The sequence below is a fragment of the Oculina patagonica genome, chromosome 8, assembly GCF_052425735.1.
Source record: "Oculina patagonica isolate OP01 chromosome 8, crgOcupat, whole genome shotgun sequence".
In the NCBI taxonomy this organism is placed as follows: domain Eukaryota; kingdom Metazoa; phylum Cnidaria; class Anthozoa; order Scleractinia; family Oculinidae; genus Oculina; species Oculina patagonica.
Window position 1 is genome coordinate 33,116,361 of NC_135765.1, and position 21,917 is coordinate 33,138,277.

The 21,917-nt window shown below is 40.2% G+C and overlaps 2 protein-coding genes across 2 annotated transcripts; both read right to left on the reverse strand.

The window, feature by feature from the left end:
* Positions 1 to 955: 955 nt before the first annotated feature.
* On the reverse strand, positions 956 to 21,555 carry LOC144662108 (uncharacterized). The gene is made up of 11 exons (XM_078522850.1): positions 21,434 to 21,555; positions 18,454 to 18,543; positions 18,291 to 18,333; positions 17,017 to 17,135; positions 16,790 to 16,882; positions 16,609 to 16,662; positions 15,989 to 16,114; positions 4,033 to 4,125; positions 3,885 to 3,938; positions 2,956 to 3,081; positions 956 to 1,344 (listed from the first exon to the last, which is right to left on the reverse strand). Exons 1-11 carry the CDS (start codon positions 21,434 to 21,436, stop codon positions 1,201 to 1,203), a joined length of 945 nt encoding a protein of 314 aa, XP_078378976.1. The 5' UTR covers positions 21,437 to 21,555; the 3' UTR covers positions 956 to 1,200.
* LOC144662101 (soma ferritin-like) lies at positions 7,478 to 13,747 on the reverse strand. Its single transcript, XM_078522842.1, has 9 exons — positions 13,630 to 13,747; positions 11,734 to 11,848; positions 10,887 to 10,940; positions 10,196 to 10,229; positions 9,962 to 10,083; positions 9,461 to 9,553; positions 8,680 to 8,733; positions 8,104 to 8,229; positions 7,478 to 7,764 (listed from the first exon to the last, which is right to left on the reverse strand). Exons 2-9 carry the CDS (start codon positions 11,845 to 11,847, stop codon positions 7,609 to 7,611), a joined length of 753 nt encoding a protein of 250 aa, XP_078378968.1. The 5' UTR covers position 11,848; positions 13,630 to 13,747; the 3' UTR covers positions 7,478 to 7,608.
* Positions 21,556 to 21,917: the final 362 nt, after the last annotated feature.

The following is a 21,917-nucleotide window of genomic DNA, read 5'->3' on the forward strand; positions in this document are numbered from 1 at the left end:
GCGAACTTACTGCTGGGGGTAACCCTGCGATGGACTAGCATCCCATCCAGGGGGGAGTAGCAATACTCCTAGTCGCTTAATGCTACGGAAACCGGGATAAGCTCCAGCCTGTATGGGCCACTAGGCTCAAAGCAGACTTTTCCTTTATCACACCCAGATTGGTCCCCTTTGTGTTTTTATTCAAAGTTTCTGACCAGCATTCCTGTTCCCCCAGATATGGGAGTCTCCCCAGTGGTGGTAGGGGGAGGAAAATAGTTCCCCGTGGTGTTTCCTGTCTTAACAGGCATTTTCCCAGACTCTGGTATTGGGTATAGTTCACCGCATGTTGGCCTGGCTTTTGCTTTGCACTAACGTAAGAAACTCCACAACCCAAGCCACAGTGAGAATAGGGAAAAGATGTGAAAAATGCTTGCTCTACATCTGATCTGCTCACAACTTGGGAGCTTGGCTATGCAGTCGAGTATATTTCTAATTTGCAAGCTATATAAATTTTGCCCAACACGTTGCATTAAAATTTTACCAGAAACCAATCATACATTGTAAACAGATGGGATTTGGGACTACCCGGTATATCTTTGCAGACATAAGTATCAGTGTCTGTTCCGGGCTAGAGTTCATACAAGCTACTTCTTTTTTGTAATCCACCTGGAAGGGCCCTTTAGTTTAATATGATGGCTGATGAAGGAAGATATCAGTCTTGACCCACCATTAACAAACTTTCATCTGCTGGGGCCTATTACAGCCTCACAAAGCCCTAACAAGGTTGTTCACTGACATACCGGCCCACTCATAGAGCTGTGAACCACCTCTAAAGACAACTGCAATATTGCAGTAAGCGTGCACGGGGAAAACATTTTGTTTCAGCCTGTGCTGAGGTTGCGCCAAAAGACAGTTATCAAAATATCTTTCAAGAACAGAACTACATGTATTATGCTAAAAATTAACAAATACAATGTTCCAATTTTTAATGTTCTTTAATGGTCAACCTTTTGACGTATACATGGGCAATTTTTCCACTCTACTGTAAGTACATTTTATGGTTCAAAATCCAGTCATGTTCACACAAACATAAAACCAACAAAAAAATAAAAACAAAAAAAAGATTAAAAAAAATGAAATCAAAAAAGTCAAATCCCGTAAAATTTTATGACTATAGCCCATCAGGTTGAAGAGGAACTGTCACACAGTGGCCGACAGTCTCTAGTCATCTTTCAGGGTCAGCTTGTCAAACTGGTATTCACCCAGTCCAGGGCCAACACGCTTCAAGTTAGTGACATACTCAGAGAACTGCTTGATGGATTCAACTTGCTCCTCAAGGTAATTTTCCTCGATGAAGTCCATCATCTACCCAAGAAATAACAGATAGAAAGTTGGAGTACATGATACAACAGTTTGAGTTTCCGTGGTGTATCAAGTCTTACGAGCTTTTTATTCTACTGGTCCTCTAGTGTAGCAGTTGCTGTAGTTTTAGGGGCTAGGGGCATTGTTCTCTTAAAGGGTAGCAAGGCATCTATGCGAGAACTCGCAAGAGCTGCTACCCAACCTTGATTTTTCTGCAACTGAAGTTCAGTTAAGAAAACTTCTTGCACCAGGCGGAGGACTTCAGGTATTAATTGCCAATTGAACTAACTTTGGGAGGCCAAAAGATCTTGCAACGAACAGACTTGTTGTACAAACAAGTGAATCTTACCCACTAGGGATCAGGATGAGAAATTGTTGTCACTACATACTATACGAGTGGTTCGTCATGGAAATTATAAACTTGTTATAGTTATTATGCACCAGAATTCAGGTAGATAATTTACAGGCATGCTTTCAGTAATTTAAAGAATTTGTTCCTTGCATTGATATCTTTAATGTAGTTTGTGTTTATGAATATGCTGCAAGATGTTAAGCCGCAAAATATATTATAGCACCAGCAAGAAGGCAGAGCAACGGTTAAAGAATGCAAAGCAGACTCACAATTTTCCTGACACATCCAGTTTTATTTTCAGCATAAAGACAAGCTAAAGGCTTGTTATAATTTTTACAAGTTAGCAAAAAAAGCCCTTAAATTTAAATAATAAATAAAAAAAATTCCTTTTGGAACAACAAAAATTAAAACAGAAAATGCAAACAAAATGAAACAAACAAAAGAAAAAAATTATATTCCAAACTTTGACAAAACTCCAATTGCTGGATTGTTTCCATTGTTGGCAGTTTGATGACGGATGATTCATAAATATTCGCGTTTCAAATGCGAAAAAAAATTATCCTATTGAGCTAATATTTACTTGACAAGATCGGAACCCACATGTACAGTAACCAAAAACTTATTCGCTATCTAAAGTCAGTTTGTCAAACTGATATTCTCCAAGTCCTGGTCCCACGCGTTTGAGGTTTGCCACTAGTTCCGAAATCTCCTTGATGGATTCAACTTGCTCGTTCAGGTAATCTTCAATGAAATCTGACATCTACAACAAGGAAGGATTCACAGTATTGCTCTCATTAATTTGGCCAAATTAAATGCAGTTCAACAATTTACACCACGTTGGTTGGTCATTGTATATGTAACATTCACGCAGCTTTGTAAGCTGCCACCTGAAGGTTGCTTTAAGTCGACACACTTGTAAACAATAAAATTGCTCATTTTGTCCAGATGAACAACATTATGCATTAACCTTCCTTTAGCACAATAAAGAACACTTTAACAAATGTGAAGCTAGTGATCTAACCAAAGAATTTACCAGCATTAAGTAAAGCAGAAAGAAATAGCTATTAAAGAATTTTTAACCAGCTGAAATACTGTAGCTGCATAATTTTCTGGAAATATTAAGCATGTAGGCTGTGTGTGTTTGCTGATAGCAATACAGGAACGGCGGATATATTGATTGCTCCAGTTTTCCACTTGAGTTTTGGCTCACCCTGATAAATACTGTAAACGACAGTGTGTTTACAGTGTAATGAACTATTTACCTGAGGATCATTGTGAGTGTCAGCCACTTTGTGCAGATCAAGCAGGGCTTGATTAACGTGCTTCTCCAAATCCAATGCTGCCTGGCAGGCCTCCAGTCCAGTACCCCACTCATCACGCTCTGGTTTCTGCAAAGATGGACAAAATAAATGGTGTTAACCACTCTATCTGTTTACACCATCAACACTCAGTCATTTGCTTACACTGGGGCAGTCATATCACACACAAATTCCCGACTACAGGGGTAGAATGTACAGTATTGGCTTTCCACCCTTAATTTTACAATTTGAGTGAAAATAAATTGTTTTATTTTCAGCTGGTTGCATATTAGTCATAACTTTCTTCACAACAATGTACAGAACAAAACAATTATTAGATTCATGACACCTAAACAATTAAGTTGGCAAGAAGTCAAAGATTACAATAAACAATGCCACTATGGAATTTAAAGCTTATGCATCTCAGTTTACAAGAAAGGTACATTTGTACATCGACATGGTTGCCAAGTTCCTATTAGAAAGACTTTTACAACCCTGATTGTAAAATATAAACTTAGTCAACCCATAAAATATTACGTAACTATAAACACTTTGTTGCGTTGTTGAAAATGTTTTAAACCCAGTCTAATTTAAAATTAATGAAATCCTGGGATGTCACAATGTTTTTACGCGCACTTCATCGAATTTACTGCTGGGGTTTTAATGCGAGTTTTGAAATGAGCTAAAGTAAGCCGAAAGCAATGCAAACGGCTGGAAATTAACTTTTTATTCCACAAAGATCAATATCAATCGACTTCAGATGTAGTGCTACATTTTTATCGAGTTTTGAGCCTCAAAACCAACATGGCGGACAATGATGCAACCAGATTCAGCTTCTTTCGAAAAACTGCTCAAGCAATATTTAAACTGAAAGCCCGATTATTAATTCTTACCTTAATGTCTTGCAAAACAACGCGACCTCCACGCTGATTTTGGTATTTCATCAGCTAAATCAAACGAGAAAGAAGGATTAGTGCGAAACGAAGACAATGACGCGATTCAAGTTATTCGGAGCAAGCTCCGTTTTCAACCTCGCCTTACCTTTTGAGCGTGTTCGCGTTCTTCGTTCGACTGCTTCATCATGAACTTGTGGAATCCTGGCAGGGCCACATCATCACGATCGAAGTGATAGGCCTTTAAAGCAAGAATGAAACGTTTTTAGAACAATTTCAGACAAGAGTCGATCGATCAAAACGCGTTTTTTAAAACCTACCATGGACATGTACACGTAGCTGGCATACAACTCAAGGTTGATTTGCTTGTTAATGCCAGCTTCGCACTCTTCATGGTAGTTCTGACGGCACAAAGACATTTTGGTCGTTTGAGATGTAAAGATCTGAAAAATACGACGTCTGAAAAGTCAAATCCTCGGATAGAAACTGCCTCGTTCAATCACTGTTGAAGCGAAACAATCCAAAATGGCGTATCGCGCAAGAATCGAAGGATATTACCTCCCTCCCCTCACGTGACTCACATGAAACCGATGATGTCAACAGCTGATTGGTTAATTGGCGCTGAAGAATGTCGTCACTGAGCATGTGACCAGAAAAATTTGCTGTGTAATGATTGGCAATGATTGGCGACGTCTGAAACTGGTACGTGATGTAATTTTACAGCGTGAATAAGCAAATATTCATTTGAACAAAATGCAAATGGCCTAAAAAAACAAACTGAGATAAAATAATGAAAATTCACAAAACTAATCGATTACATCATCACCCGGGTGATGATGGATAATTGATGCGTGATAACTATCGATTATTTAGCGCGAGGTTTGTCACGTCATGTCAGTCATTTGCTCTTAGTTCGCGTCAACAGCTTCGTTTACTTACTCGTTTACTCTCGTAAACTTCCCATCACGAAATTGCTATTGTCCATGTTCGTTTGTTCAATTTGGGAAAATCTCTCCACGCGGCCATGTGGGCGCTTTTTCTGGTGGCTTTTTTCTCCTTTCTTCGCAAGTCTAACTTAGTCGCGGATTCTCCCAGCGTGACTTCCGATAAGCTTCCTCGCCGCCGCGATTTCGTTTTAACCTCTGAGGGTGCTTTTTTGCACATACGAGCCACTAAAACTATTCAGTTTTCACAGCGTATTTTGACGATTCCGCTGCCATTTATCCCAAGCTCTCCCCTCTGCCCTGTCTCTGCATTGCGCAACCATTTTCGCCTCAACAATCTTGCCCCGACCGATTTTTTGTTTTCCGTTAAATCTTCTAATACCTCATCTCCGCGTCCCATCACTTACCGTAACTTTACCTCCTCATCTAAGGTAATCGCTACCCTCGATTTAGATCCCCAGTCTTTTCTCCTCATAGTTTCCGAGGGGAGGTCGTCTTTTGCCTTCGAATGCAACGTCCCGGCCGAACTAATTAAGTTTCAAGGGGATTGGCGTAGCGACGCTTACTTAGTCTATCTTGAAATGTCCTCAACACAGAAGGTCTCGCAGTCAACTCCATGGCTTCTCAAATTAGGCAGCTTCAATCATAGTCGTTTAGTTTAGGTTTTTACTAGTCTCATTTTCTTCCACTCGCTCGCATTTACCCACCTACCTCTTCTTCGTTTGGGTTTGGGCGTTGGAGTTTTATTGTCAATGTAGTTTCCGCTTCTTTGATTGCGTGACAATAAACTCTTTTGTTGCCAAACTCATTGTGGTCTGGGGTTAAATGCGTTCGATTGGTTACATCATCACCCGAGTGATGATGGATAATTGATGCGTGATAACTATCGATTATTTAGCGCGAGGTTTGTCACGTCATGTCAGTCATTTGCTCTTAGTTCGCGGTCAACAGCTCTCGTTTACTTACTCGTTTACTCTCGTAAACTCCCATCACACGAAATTCTATTGTCCATGGTTCGTTTGTTCATTGGGAAACCCCCCACGCGGCCAGTGGGCGCTTCTGGTGGCTTTCTCCTCTTCGCAAGTCACTTAGTCGCGGATCTCCCAGCGTGACCGAAAGCCCCGCCGCCGCGATTTCGTTACTCTGAGGGTGCTTTTTTGCACATACGAGCCACTAAAACTATTCAGTTTTCACAGCGTATTTTGACGATTCCGCTGCCATTTATCCCAAGCTCTCCCCTCTGCCCTGTCTCTGCATTGCGCAACCATTTTCGCCTCAACAATCTTGCCCCGACCGATTTTTTGTTTTCCGTTAAATCTTCTAATACCTCATCTCCGCGTCCCATCACTTACCGTAACTTTACCTCCTTTCTATCAAGGTAATCGCTACCCTCGATTAGATCCCAGTCTTTTTCTCCTCATAGTTTCGAAGGGGAGGGTGCGTCTTTTGCCTTCGAATGCAACGTTCCGGCCGAACTAATTAAGTTTCAAGGGGATTGGCGTAGCGACGCTTACTTAGTCTATCTTGAAATGTCCTCAACACAGAAGCGTCTCGCAGTCAACTCCATGGCTTCTCAAATTAGGCAGCTTCAATCATAGTCGTTTAGTTTAGGTTTTTACTAGTCTCATTTTCTTCCACTCCTCGCATTTACCCACCTACCTCTTCTTCGTTTGGTTTGGGCGTTGGAGTTTTATTTCAATGTAGTTTCCGCTTCTTTGATTGCTACAATACTCTTTTGTTGCCAAACTCATTTGGCGGGTTAAATGCGTCGATTGTACATCATCACCCGGGTGATGATGGATAATTGATGCGTGATAACTATCGATTATTTAGCGCGAGGTTTGTCACGTCATGTCAGTCATTTCTCTTAGTTCGCGGTCACAGCTCTCGTCAACAGCTCCCGGAAAATTGATTTTTTTTCCCGAGAAAAAAAAAGAAATTTTTTTAGAGAAAATGAAGACTAAATCTCAAAATTCAACTACAAATCACTTTCTAGAGATAGTCAACTTCTTTCAGTCACTTGGCCTCGTAGATGATTTCAGGATCATGTTTTTGCTGTAATATCTTGTATACGTTGTTGTTGTTACTACAACACTTGAACGTGAAGTGCACGAACACATGACTGACCGGGAAAATGAGCAATCGAGCAGACGAGGAGACGAGCTTTAGTGGGAAAAATGGAGCATTAAGGTGGAGCGTTTTAGTGGGGAAACAAAAAAAGCATAATGTACAAAAGCCTAGTAGTGCCAGCCTTGCAATTATAATTTTTTTTTTCTACTCGTCAATGTGACGTCCGGTACGAATATTTCTACAAAAAGAGATCCGGTCGACAAGAAGTTCTGGGTTTTACTCTGCGTTGTGTGGTTCCGTGCACTTAAAAGTTTAAAGAAAAATCGTTTGAGTTTCGAAAAAAAAAAAAGAAAATGTTTGCAGAGGTGCATAAAACTAAAATTAAGTTTGCAGAGGAAAATATTTCATTACCCCCCCCCCCCCCCCCCCCCCCTCAAAGAAAAATTTAATAATGGTCCGTCTCTAAAAGAAAAACAACGGTATATAAAACGGTAAAGGTTTGGAGCCCAGGGCGGACGCCTCCCACTATCAAACGCGCAATTATATAGTAATTAAACTCCCTCAAAGCAAAAGCAGAATTTTTTTTCTAAAATTTTAATCCCGTACGTTAGACACTTCGTCTATTACATTTGAAACATGACTTGCAGTCTATAACTAGGCTCCGCTGGAGCGCAAGTCAAACACGCGACCGTTTTCTTTATCTGTTTATATCACTTGTCTCCACCATCGCTCAGAGTCAACTTGTCAAAGTGATACTCGCCCAGGGGATCACTGTCGATCCGTCCAAGAGTGTTGACGTAATCTGACAGCTGCTTGACACGATCTGTCTGAACAGTGAAGAAATTACCTTCGATAAAGTCCGTCATCTGTGGAGAGAAAGAAAATGTCGGTTTGTAACAGACCAATTATAATGATGATAATGATGATGATGATGACGTTGATGATGATGATGATGATGATGGATGATGATGATGATGATGATGAAGATGATGATGATGATGATGATGATAATGATGGTGATGATGATGGTGATGATGATATGAGACGAAGAAGTTGATAACTTTATTAAAGGTCTAGGGAAATTTAGAGCCCTCAATATAATTCTGCGCGTCCAGTTATTTGGTTCAACCGTATCATGCTTTACAATGCAATCCCAGTTTAAACGATTGACTTTGACGATTGAAATACTAGCACATCTAACCAACCTGGGAATCGTTTTTCTGGTTAGCCAAAGCGTGCACTCTTCTCAGTGAATGCAGAACTTCTTTCTGTAAGGTTAGGGCGTCTTCCATTGCCATGAGCCCACCTCCCCAGTGATGACGGCATGGAGTCTGCAAAATATAAAACACGAAATACGTGTGAGAAGTGGTGTGCAGCTACGTATACAAATACCTCAGCCACATTTCTTGCAACAGACGTCTCCCGACTTGCAGAATTTGACTCGTTCACAGGAGAAACTCTCGCTGGTCTTTTATGAGGACTCACGCGCGATGGATTAACACTTCCCACGCTCTTTTCGCGCATTCTCGCGCGGAGTACCTGCAAGAAGAGACGATTGTTTTAGCCTGGCAGAGCGAGAATTGAGATTTGCGAGCGCGATCGGCTCGGCACGCGAGGCGCAGAGCGCGAGACGGGGACAGTAGTACACTCCCAATAAACATCCTGACCAGGAATCCAAAGTGCAACGTAACTTTTCCCTGCCCCTCCACTGGGGGTTTCCACTTTCACTTGTGTTCCATTTCTACCATCGTCATTACCGTACGTGCATGCGTTTTGCTCACCATAACTTGGTTCAGCTTGAGACGTCCTCCACGCTTGAGTAAGTACTCTATAAACTAAAAAGAAAAAATGGGAAAAGAAAATTGTGTTTTCACCGGTCATTACACCTGAATCATGGTAGTTGTCGTAAGGCAAATAGAATTGTTCTTTGGCGAGCGCCATGATCTTTCTACTTCTTCGACTGACCCCACAGAATGTAGTTGCTATGAAGCAGCATTTGCCCTGGATTTGATTCTCTACTTTATATCTCTGGCTACTTAAACAACGCCGGGAACAAGCATTAAGCATGTGCAATGAAATTTGTTGAAGCTAATTAAGGGTTCGCTTATTCTGTGGGATGCGCAATAAAGACATCTGTTTACAATGTGTCAGGTTCCAAAAGGAAGCCCTCTGAGAACCTGTATATCTTCCCAGTAATGGAGCTCAAATCGGTATAACTGAACACCGGTGCTTACTAGTTTGGTAAGAGATTTCTCTCTCCCAAGGGTTCCTCTACAAGCCAAATTGCAAGACGTCTGCATGTGCCCCGAGGCCCAACTATTTGAATACAGGTATTAGGTCGTGACCCTTATTTGTCTGTCTGTTGTCAAATCTGAGCTTCATCGAGAGGGGACTGAGCGTAAAGACATATATACTCAGGCAAAGGTACTCAGCCATGTTTTTGGCTGCGCATGGTACCTGGAATCCTATACCATGCACTAAGTTGACTTGTTTGATCGCCGCCCCTCCTCCCCGGTTTAATTTGACGTTAAACTGTATTAGTTATGTTCAGCAGCCTCTCACCATGTGCGCATGCTTCATCCTTTCACGAGCAGCCATTTTGAAGTACTTATGGAAGCCAGGAAGGTTGATGTCATCACGGTAAAAATGAAACGCCTGTTATCACAGAAAAAAAGATCATGCATTGAAGAGAGGACAGAAGAAAAAAGTATTCAGTGCAATATTGCAAGTCTCCCTCTGTTTTACATGTAATTAGTGAATGCTAAAGACATGTTTTGTAAAAAAAAAATTGTCAAAATTTTAGCCAAAATCAAGTATAACTCCCCCTCACTTTTTACACTGTAAATTTTCCCAACATCGTCATTGTGTTACCATCACAGTCACTGTTACTATCAATTTAACAAAGTGTCACTGCCACTGCCACAGTCACTGCCACTGTCAACTGTTCTACTTCGATCCTTGCGGCTCAAAAAGACTTGATTTTTTGACTTCAGTTCAATAGAAGCACAATGAGCAAACTTAATTTTTAATTCCATAGACACTAAAAAAAAAAGTTGAGCTTACCATAGAAAGAAAAGTGTAGTGAATAAAAAGCTCCTTGTTAATTTGCATGTTGATTTCACCCTCCAAATCAGCACTAAACAGATCACTTGAACGAGGTAGTGGAGATTGTTCCGCCCGATTTCCTGCAAGGAAGCGAAAACATAGCTAGTCTGTGATGTCAAACGTTTTATACGCGTCGCTAAAACAGCAGTTGGACTCTTCCTCAGTCATCTTTATATTATTTTCAAAACTTACCAAAAAAATCATAATCTTCATCATACGTCCATTTCTGCAATGCCAAAAGAGAAAAAAGTAAGTTTTTAGTACTGTTCGTTATAAACAATGCATTGCTCACATGTATAATCTAGTATCTAGCTATAGTATCATAAATGATAACTACTACTACTACTAGTGCTTGTAAAAGCACAAATTTGGTAGCCGATACGCGTCAACGAAAGTAGCTGGGGAGCTCGAATATTGCAATTCTTTGGGCGTTTTTAATAAAACAATTATTCCACTCGCGCTTGTTGGATATGAGATCGTTAAAATCAACTCGGCACTACGCGCCTCGTTGGCTATCTACCATCTCATATCCAAAGGCGCTCGTGGAATAATTGTTAACTATACATTCGTTGCCGACATTGGTACATCAAGATCAATGTATTAGCCCTGTTTATCTCCTTAACCCTTAACGCAAAGTATCGCCACACCCTCCCCCGTGCTGTCCACCCCTCTACACCCTAGAGCGTGCAAGGATATATAAAACGACGTCACATGTCTTTTACGTGCTCGGTTTCACTTCATTTTGCCACAAGAAAAACAAACTTTACTTCCAATTCAACACTGACAGAGTAATGTACACTGTTCACAGCCTTCTACTCTCTCGTTTTCAGTTTCTTTTGTTCTTAAAGCTGAGGTTATGAACAGTTTAAAGCTTATAACAAACCTGTTCGTGAGTTGGTGGGTTATCCTGCTGAATATAGTTTAAGTCGTCGCTCTGCTATTAAAGTATAAATATTTTTAGTAAGCAAAGAATTGTCTGAAATAAGTAGATGAAACAAGCCGCATCTATGGACTCATAGGATCATTTTTCTTTTCGAAGTTTTCTTTTTCAGTTCTCGGCTCTATTTTACTTATTCAGTCCAGCAATTGGCTTATGGATTACGTTTTTGCAGTCTTTTCTCATTCAACTTCAGTTACAGTAAATCCCTCCTCCCCTATGACCCCCCCCCCCCCTCCTATAGAATGTACAGATGCCCTAAGATAGTTCCCCCACCCGTGTATCGAACTCTCCTGCAACACGCATTGCAAGCGTTAGACGTATTTTGTGTCTCTTGTATCAGCACATATCACAGTCACATCCATCCTCACCCCACCCAGGGACTGAAGATAGTCATGATGAATTTCTAAAGGAATGTTTTAAGATAGAGCGGTTTTCACTTGAGTGTCGAAAGTAATTTGCGTTTGCTTTGGTTTTGCATTACTACGCTTAGCGATTGGCTTAAAAATCTCGCGCCACTTTCTCAGCCAATCAGAACTAAAACCAAAACCAATCGTGACTCGCTCGCGCACGTTTTCCCGCGCTTCGTGACGACTACATGTATTTGCTTCGAGTTTTGATTGGCTAACTGGATTGTCTGTGTCCTTTGTGATTGGCCAGAGTAATTACTTTGGTTTTGGTTTTACTACACTCAATTGAAAACTGCTCTATCATGGTGACTATAGCTACATTTAGAAAGAGTAAAATAAATAAAAAACAATTCCACTAGGTGATAAAAACTATAGTTATGTACCTGATAAATAGATTTAAAATGTTGCGCGCAGTCAGCAGGATTCTCTAAGGACAGTACCACTGAACATAGGGACAGGATTACTAGTAATGCCGTGAAAATGCCACGATCTCCCATCCTGCAGATAAAGTTGCGATAAACTGTCTAAGAAATAATCACTGATATAATATCAAAAACTATATACAAGTGGAATTCCAATAACTCCTGCCTCCCGCTAACTCAAACATTTTCCTGGCTGATACCGGTATCTTCAACTCCCGATAAAATCAAACCTTTTCCAATTTCCCTTCAGGCAGAAGTCCATAATCCAGAACATTTTCTTAATTACTTACTTTATCCTGGCTAACTCGAACTTTTTCTATTTCCACTTGGAAGTGGATGTAGAAGACAGATAGTTCTTCAGTTTTCTAAGGGTCTGTCGAGCGAGTGAGCGAGCACGCGAGGAAAAGCGACGCGCGTGGACAATTATCACGGGCCCACGCGCGTCGCGTCTCCTTGTTCTGGCGCGCCGCGAACTCTGAGAAAATAAGGTATCCATCTGTAGGTTTTTGTTTTGTCACATAAAGTCACGAGTTTATACTAATAGTGCTATTAGAACCCTACAGCCATAAAAATCCGGCAACCAACAGCAGAAAACACTGACCCTATTTTGAAATAGGGGGTCAGCGCAAGTAGCAGAGGCTGAAGTAGCGCCAAATTTTAAAACAAAACAATGAAAAAAAAAACCCAACAACTAAAAACAAAATATAACTCCCTATTACTTTTTTCGGTCTTGGCTATATTCCTCGTGGCCAGGGGGTATTTTAAAAACAATCTCTTTAGGAAGTTGAGAATTTTCGGACCACACGTATGGGGCAAAGCTTAAGAGGCTGTCATTTATTTTGCGTCACGTCACTCGAATTTCAGGTCAAGGTCTGATCAGATTTTACCCGGGGAAAGATCGGTGATTTTATGTTGGACATCCGTTCGATTGTCTTAGGGTTTCAGTTCATTTTAAATCAATGCCGTGTATCCTATCATTGCAATGGTTGTTCTATCAATAGAAAGTTTAAATAAGTGATCTTCAGTCTATGCTCTTGTATCAAAATTGTTGAATTGTGCAATCTGGCGACGCACGTAGGAGACTCGTAAGAGAAATTTCGTAATGGGTTCATTTCCTGTGGAATATAGAGAGGGACATCGGGGTTTGCGGTGTTGCGGTGTTGCTCATTTTTTTATGCGGTGTTGCGGTGAATAACAAAAATTAAATCTTGCGGTGTTGCGATGATCTTAAACCCTACGGTGTGCGATGTTTGTGTTTTCTAATCTACGGTGTTCGGGTGAAACGAAATTATTGGCGGTGTTGCGGTTTCTCGTCTAACACTTGCAGAACTACATTTATCTCTGTTATTTTCATTATTCCCAATTTATAACAAAATACAGTGACATATTGTCTATTTAATCTTTAACCCAATCCTAATACGTTTTTATTGATAAGTAACTTGATTATATTGCGGTGACGGTGTTTCATCAAATTTTCTTGCAGTGATGCGGTCAGTTTATGTATTATTTTTGTGGTGTTGGGGTTCAGGGTCCCTTATGTCCCCCTCAATGTATAACTTAGCATTTCCCTAAAAAATTATTTCCAACTTTGTCAACCAGTGCACAGTCCCTAGGTGAAGCTTTCTCTTGATATGCATTGTAAAAAAAATTTTCACAATCGTAAATTTTCGGTTTAACTTTGACCTATATATCCAATGGGTCAGATTTCCATTTTTGCTAGCGCGTAGATAGTGCGTGTCCGTTAGCAGTACGCAATGGTCCACTCCCAAAGTTCACATCCAAATGGGATAACTTTTGGAGAAAATGGAGTTATTGTACAACAAACAAATTCACAAACATAGAGAATGCTTCACTTACCTTTGAACAAAACTAGGCGCTTGTAATTTACGCTTCGTGTGTTCTTGTGCTGTTTTGGCACGTGCATAGAATTTGATGCTTTTCCGGTCGCGATAGACCTCCACTGTGAAATCAATCCATCGAATTACGATACATGTATCTACTTAAAATCAAAATATCTAACTTCATAGATGTTACGAAAGTCGTGCTAAAATTTTTCACGGGGGCTAGGTCACACCCCCAGGGGTGACACATAGGGGATCACGCGTGAACTAGTTTTCCAGAGCATGCCCATCGGAATCGCGGGAGGGAAATTACTCACTGCAATGGACTATAGGGGGAGGTTCCACCCGAAAGTGTACCTTTGGCTGGTGGTATATAAATGGGTAAGGATCGAACCTTGAGGCGGAGAAAGCCTTTATAAAACTTTGATGAGTGTCCTCCGCCCCTGGGGATCATGCGATTTTTTTTCCTATCCTAAATTTTTTCCATGTTGTTCTGCTTACGATTTCAATCTTGTTTTTCGACACTATTTGTTAGAGTTTTCAATAGAATCCTTACTGACCATGGAGTGTTTGTGTGGCGAAACTGCATATAGAAAAAACTTGTCTGAACCTCTGTAACTGCACGTCTTTGCACAGGATGTAGTTTAACCTTTGGGCTTGTTTAGTCGCGTGGACAAGAGGGTTTTCTCGCCAACAAAAGTAGTTGTGTCTATTATGAGGCAACCCTAACCCTGTTCACGTTTATATACGGAGTCTCCCTTCCCTTCCCTTCCCCTCTCGTTATTCACATTTGTTTGCTCGAACAACCTATAAGTGCAGTGTTCACCTGCACGACAGTAACACGTTTGCAACGATAGTAAAAGTATGCAACTTGAAATAATAGCATTTGAAACTCCGGACAATAATAACAACCGGTATCTGGAAGGCCATGGGTTCGATTCCCGTCGGGGACTCAGTTTTTTCTTTGTCCCACGCTCGTGTCATGTTGAATAATTTCTTCACTATTTATCACCGAGCTTGAAATTTACCATCTTTATTAATTAATATCACTTGCGTTTCCTGTCCCCCAATCCGTTCTCCCCCCCCCCTCCCAACCCACCTCTGCACTACCCCTTTTCCCCTTCCCCCGATGCAAATAAAACAAGTCAAAACGATTTTAATCTTAAGTCAAAACAACTTTTATTAATCCAACTGAATTGACCTCATACAAAAAAAGTTATAAAAGTTATAAAAATATTTCTTTCCCATCAATTGCCCTCACAAGCATTGCTCAGTTTTCAAAACAAAGTAACAATCTAGAAAAAAATCTGGCACCAAAAAATGTTTTCCCCAAAATAAATGAGTAAAAAAAAAGGTCAAGTCCGTATAGTCAAATCCAAGGCTCGCAATCGCGATGACGAAGGAGCTAAGTAGAAATCGAGCAGTTATTTACTTACTCTAAAATACCTGAGATATTGAACGCACAAAAACACCCTCCTAATTCCCACTTTTTCTAATAAGTAAATAACTGTCAAAATCTAATAACTTATGTAAAAATGCGAATAACAATTCCTAACTGAACCAAAACTCCCAGAAGACCAAACAAAATCCAAATGCTAAAACTAGAAAATAACTAGTTTACAATCACATTCACCGATCACGATCATTTTACTTCCACGAAAAACAGGAAAAGCCGGTCAAGCAGCCGTCTTGCTTCCTCCACCGAGGGTGACTTTGTCGAACTGATATTCGCCGAGGGCGTAGTTCGCTCCGTCCGGTCCGTGCAAACGCGTTAGGGTGTTGACGTAATTTGAGAGTTCTTTGATGCTCTCCACTTGCTCACCGAGGTATTCGGATTCCAGGAAGTCTTGCATCTGTTAATAAATGAACCAAAAATTAAATAAATAAATATTAATCAAATAAATATCGGATTAGGGGAAGGAACAAAAAGAAGAAGGGAAAGAAAAAGAAAAAAGAAAGAAAAGTAAAGAGAAAAGAAAGGAAAGGAAAGAAAAAGAAGGGTAGGATAGGAAAATGAAATGAAATAGAAGAAATGATGTAAAAGGAAAGGAAAGAAAAGAATATACGAGAAAGGGAAAGAAAGTAAGAAAGAAAGAAAGAAAAGGAAAGGAGAAGAAGGGAAAGGAAATGAAATGAAATGAAAGAAAAGATGTGAAAGGAAAGAAAAGAATAGACGAGAAAGGGAAGAAAGAAAGAAAGAAAGAAAGAAAGAAAGAAAGAAAGAAAGGAAAGGAAAGGAAAGCACGGCAGATGGAGGGATGATGTAGTCCAGTACCCTGAACTTTCCCTACCCCGTCCTACAATTTAACACCAATATAGCGCGCGGAAGGAAGAGTTCAGGGACTGGTCTAAGACGTATGATGAATGCGCTATACCTGAGGGTCGTTATTTGCGTCCGCTTTGCTGTGCAGGTCCAGTAATGACTGGTAAACGTGTTTCTCCAGTGCCAGAGCATCTTTCATGGCATCCAAACCACTGCCCCAGTGATCTTTACAAGGTGTCTGTGGACAACAAACAAAAAACAGTTGAGTACAGTCATCTTTTTGTGTCGTAAAGAACAGCTTGTGTTGCAATTGCTGATGAACTCTTTTTGCTAGGCGAAACAAGCGCAGATCTTAAAACGATTATCTCGTTACATCAAGTAAAATTGAAGAGAAAAAAAACTGTGCAAATGTGCGCAACTACTGTGCAAATTTGACAAACAACAGACGGATTGGGAGAAAAGAGTCCAAGAATGTTAAGGAAGATTGGACGGAAATGTTCAGTTTAAATTCTTATCAACTGTCAACGCAAGCGGTGAAATAGCCGAGAGTTTTATCTGTCTGTCAAAATTTCCAAAACACCGTCTCTCGTGCAAATCTTATGAACAGGTTTAAATTCAGTGCGAGTGTTAGAGAGTGTATGAGAGCGCATAATAATCTAAAAGCGATCAAACGTAAACGAGGGATTGAACTACTAAGGTTCCTATCGATCCCGGGTTTACACATGCGCTTACCATGATGTTATGAAGCTTGACACGACCTCCGCGTTTGTTCTGATATTCCATCAGCTGCAAAACATAAAGATAGCAAATTATTTAAATCAACTACTTTGACTAGAGTAGCAAAGCAAATCCACAAGCTGACTGGTTTATAGGAACAGGAAAAACAGGAAATCAGAACCGGCTAAGAATTTACCTTGTGCGCATGCTGCAGCTCTTCGTCAGAGGATTCCTTGAAGAATTTGTGGAACCCAGGGAGGTTGATGTCATCCCGGTCAAAATGCATGGCCTGGATACCAAGTGAGAAACAATATAAAACAATCAGCTATAATGAAATCTTTGAATTCTTCTCTTGAAAATATCTAAAGCACAGGTAAGAACAAAATGCTAGTTAAACAAAAAGAATGCTATATTTAAGCTTACCATAGACAGGTAGGTGTAATGAGCAAACAACTCTCGGTTGATTTGTTTGTTGATTTCTTCCTCAGTGGTTGATGCGAAAGGCGATACACGTGGTAACGGAGCATTGACAACAGTTTCACCTAAAAAGACAAACGTTTCTATAAGCGACGCCCGCCTACCTACATAAATCAACATGCTACACTAATTCGATCGGGAACAGTGGATGAAAAGCCCTTCTGTGGAAATGCCAGTGCAAATTCCAATTTATATTTATTTTATTTATTATTTATTTTATATATTTTAATGAACATAAAATGGTATCACCTAGTCAGGCCCTTTTACACATCTTCCATCATTTTGTTCCAGAGGGAAAATATTCACACCTAATAAATTTGATCAGCATCAAAAAAGCTCGAGCTACGTTTTAGGGCCTGTTTATATGGAGGAGAGTTGTCCCTGGTAGGAGGGTTACCCTCCATACCGAGCTACCCCGGGCGAGAGAGCTTTTCATACGTTTCTTTATAAATAGCTGCGAACTGTTTATATGAGAAATTGCAAAGTTGACTCGGGGTGCAGGGTGACCCTGGGTGGAGGGTCACTCGCTTTGAAGGGAGGGTGACCCTGGGGAGCGAGCCAATTTTTTTCCCATATAAACAGTTTGGTTATTTTTGCCTCGCTTACCAGGGACAAGTTGACACATACGGAGCATGCGCAAACGCTAAAATCAGCAAAAACAAACGTGCAGATAAATTGTAATCGAAGTCGGCGGTAAATTAGTCCAAAAAATGGTCTTGGTCCACGATTCAGCGTTCCTGATTTTAGAAAAAGCAGCCATAATAGATGTTTCAAAACAACTCTCGCCAGTCTTTTGAACCGAGAGGGCCAAGTTTTGGCTCGGTCAACAGGGACAACTTTCTCATCTAAACGCTTAGCAAAAGATGGCTCGGAGGAGAGGGTAACCCTCCTACCAGGGACAACTCTCCTCCATATAAACAGGCCCTTACTCGTCTTTTCAGCCTACTTGAAGTTGTTGTAAATGAACAAAGATGGAATTAGGCTGTGAACGATACTTATCACAAATTTAAGTTTGTTTTCCAATAAAAGTGTCTAGTTACTTCATGAGTGAAAACGAAAGGCTGTATTTAGAAGACTCTAGGGTTAAACTGCGAGGGAGGCCTGAGAAATGCGATTTACATTTTATTTCTCCTAAAATAGCCATAAATTGGTAAAAGAAACGTATAAGAATCGTTAAGGAGATTTTACATTTTCATCGTAGCATTGAAACGGTAACTGACCTTTATGATTCTTGAAACTGATGTAGGACCATTTGGTGTTTTTCTAAAAAAGAAAAAAAAAACATTTTTATAACCACTCTTGTGTTGATTTGGAAATGAAAGGAGATTGGATATAAAAGACAAATGACAAGAAAAATCATGGAGCCGTTCTCATCGAACTCACTGCGATGTGGTTGTCAAGGTTACAGCTGTCAATCGCCCCACACGCGACATCGACTCCGAGGAGCAAACTGACCAGGTAAACAAAGGCGATCTGAAAAGAGAAGTTTGGATTTAAATATAACAGTGTACACACTTTTTGATTTTTATTTCAATTTTCTGGGCCATTATAATTTTCAACTTATCGAAAAACACACCATAAGGAAGCTGTACTAGCTAAATGTCTACCGTAAATTCCGATAAGCAATAACGTTATTTCAGTTTGTTCAAAAGGCTTTTTCGGTGGCTTACTTTTGAAGGTCTTAGTTCCGGAGGGTCTTTATTCACTTGCCACGTTTCAAAAATGAATGGGCTTTTACGAGGAAACCTAATGCTAAAAATTCTCTTAACAAAATTTTATAGTTAATTTTTGTATTTTTATTGAATAGATAATCATTTTAAATTTTTTTTTTTTTTTTCTTCTTTTTAAGAGCCCCGGGCCCTGGGGAATGTGTTTTAAAAAAAACGATGAACACAGGGCAAGTTCTTAAAGTCATCAATTGAACCATCAGTAAAAGTCACAAAGCATTCGATCTGCGGTGCGGATACAAAATGCAAAGAAAGCGCTTATATCGTCTTTGGCGTTAAGCCTATGCTCTGATGGACTTATCCCAAAACGTTTTCCTTCGTTAATCTACAGAGTCCTTAATCAGTGCTTTCTTGAACTGATAGCAAAAGCAATAATAGCAAATAGCGATTTAGAAGATAAAGGATGCTAGACGATTTTTAGGTCTATATACATTTAAAGTTAGTTGTTCGCGCAGCTATTACAGATTCGTGGCTAAGTGACAGGTTACCCACTCTCTTCATTACTTAACGAGAGTATTGAGATTTTGCAATCTCGAACTTATGACGACAAAACACATTTTCTGTAGTTGATCTACCGAGTTGGAAAACCACGCATGTATATTTTCGCAGGAATTTTTCGCTGTTTGAATTGAAAACCGAAGGAACGGTTTGAAATATGATTTAAAACAGAAAAAAGATAACGTTAACAGACTTGCAGCTTCTTAAAAATTGTTTCGTGCATTTGCAGCTTGGTAGTTTAATAAAGAACTGGCTCTCAGAGAGCACTTTGACTGCTCAGCTCATCCATTAATTCGTTTTTATCGCCACCTCGAAGAGTGTCGTAAATTTAATTTCCAGCTGGATAGGAAGGCTTCAATCAAAATCTTTTACACCAGACCTCGAAACATTGTTTACTGATCTGTTGAACAGTATATTTTACTAAACTGCTCTTAATACATGTAATTATTGACAGTATTTTTCTCTATTTGTGTTTGAGCCTTAAGCGTACGTGCCTCGCCAGCTTTAAGCTGATTTAATTAAACCAAAACTTGCTCAAACCTTCGTCAAAATAAATGCCTTTCTCGACATAGAATATAAAAAAAACGTTTTTGCTACGTAAGACTATTATTTGATGTTGCAACAACTTACCATTTCTCTCAATCTACCTCACTTGTTCAGAGAACCGTTTAGGGATGTAACAGAGCAAAATGATTCGTATTTGGTTTTCGGTTTTGCAAGTAAGGAATTATTGCTTCAGCCCAAAGGGAAATGGTTTTAGTTTCACTCTTAACCCGCCCTGCCAGGGGGGTTCCTGTGTCGCTTGTCTAAATTGAAAAATGTGCCGTGTCGCTGTTTTATCGCCCTTCATGTCGCTGTCGGTAATAGATTTAAGGAAAATTGCTTGTCCTTGTCGGAATTTAAGTTTTTCCAAAAGGGTTGTCGTTTGTCGCAATTTTATTAGTATGCTGTCGCTACTTTTTGGGCCATGTCACTTGTCGGAATTTACCCTGGCAGGGCCTCTTCATAACTCGTGATTTCCGGGGATTCTGCAATCGCGTGCAGTATTTACAAGGCAAATACGTAAATAGCTACTTGATATCTGTCTAAAAAATCCTTTGTTTTTTTTACGCACCGCTACTCCCGAGATGTTTAATGTTTGTAAGCTTTCTGCAGCTGTATAACTAAATCTGCGCTAGGATTAGGTACGGCCCGGGAGGTACGGGTAATCAAAACTACCCACAAATATGAGGAATACAGTTTATTTGTCCAAAATGGGCAATATAAATACACGCAACAACGGAGAACCAGCAAGCAAAATAGAAGATTCTTACTGAGGCAAACGAGAAGTTGGCGACATATGTCTGGTGTGTCTTTCATTGTTTTGGTCACCCGTTTACCGACGCAAAATTTGCATACGTTAGAGTTGCTATGTCATAGTCTGCAGCTATTTACTTTCTGGTGCTGGCAGTTACGTAACACATTTTGAAAAAAAAAATACAGCACGAAATTCTGTTTTTCTTTCCAACATAGAACATTGCTTAACAGTGAAACCAATTTGAGATATGAGTAAAAAATTGGACAGCCACAGTTAGCAAGAAAATCGAAAATGGAAATGTGCAAAGTTATGTAATGCGAATGCCGCAAGATCGATTGTTGCTACAAGTAAGGGCGCGTTGTATTTAGTCCACCTTGAAGCACACCTGATAGCCTGCAAGCAGGCTCTCTATTTGGGGGAAACGTGAATGTTGAACTCTTGGAGCGCCGAAGGCGCGATATAATATCGCGCCTTCGATTAACGCACTCGCGCCTTCGGCACTCGCGGGATCGCGCTTTCGGCGCTCGAGAAGTTCAATAATACCCGGAATAATAATATAGTCACGTTGCCCCCGAATAGAGAGCCTGCTCGCAGGCTACACGCCTGAATTCTGGGCTTAAAAGATCTTTCACACATAGTTAATTGTTTTAAGCGATCTTATGTACATCAAACCTGAAAACAAAGCACATTTCTGTGCTAAACCAGATCAGTTTATATTACAAAGGCTTGCATACTAATTGAGCGCCAAGAATCGTCGCAGTGAAATAACAACTATGTGGTGTTATGGTACACCGATATCTGTGCAAAAAGAGCTAAATACCAGCCGTAACCTTGCACTCACCATAATTGAGGTTGTTTGGCCTAGAAATCGCTGTAACTGAGGACCAAATTAAAATGTTTTCTTGTCTGCTCCAGAAATGGGCCGCTCCGAAGGTTTGCAAAAATTTTGTACTTTGAACAAAACAGATGTCATTAGTCACATGATAATCTATTTTGGGGCGTAAAATCATTAGCTCATAACAAGATTACTCTTCCCAGGGGACGTAGAATACAATTACTGTATGCATGAAATACTGACTGTTTGGCTGGATGCCATCATTGACAACCTCGTTCCCAGAACGAGGCTGCATTGACATCAGCAATCAGTCAACTCGAGTACAAAATACAACATCGAATTCTGATTTTCTTTCCTACAAAAAGCACTACCGTTTGTACTAGTGAAACGAATTTAAGATGCGAGACAGCAATCCTATTAAAGCGAGAAAGGTTGTTTTATGAAGCAGAACGCGGAGCGCGAACACACGAGCGCGCGGGTGCGGAGCGTT

Bases quoted from the DNA above. Each gene is read 5' to 3' on its own strand.
- LOC144662101 (XM_078522842.1), bottom strand. From the start codon at position 11,847: ATGGGAGATCGTGGCATTTTCACGGCATTACTAGTAATCCTGTCCCTA. The intron at 10,084-10,195 runs GTAAGTTTTGAA...GCTTCCTTGCAG, and splicing joins TGAAGATTATGATTTTTTTG to GAAATCGGGCGGAACAATCT. The intron at 7,765-8,103 runs GTTGGTTAGATG...TTCTCTCCACAG, and splicing joins ACCAGAAAAACGATTCCCAG to ATGACGGACTTTATCGAAGG.
- LOC144662108 (XM_078522850.1), bottom strand. The intron at 16,663-16,789 runs GTAAATTCTTAG...TATGTTTTGCAG, and splicing joins AGCTGCAGCATGCGCACAAG to CTGATGGAATATCAGAACAA. The intron at 3,082-3,884 runs GTAAGAATTAAT...CCATCTTTGCAG, and splicing joins TTGTTTTGCAAGACATTAAG to AAACCAGAGCGTGATGAGTG.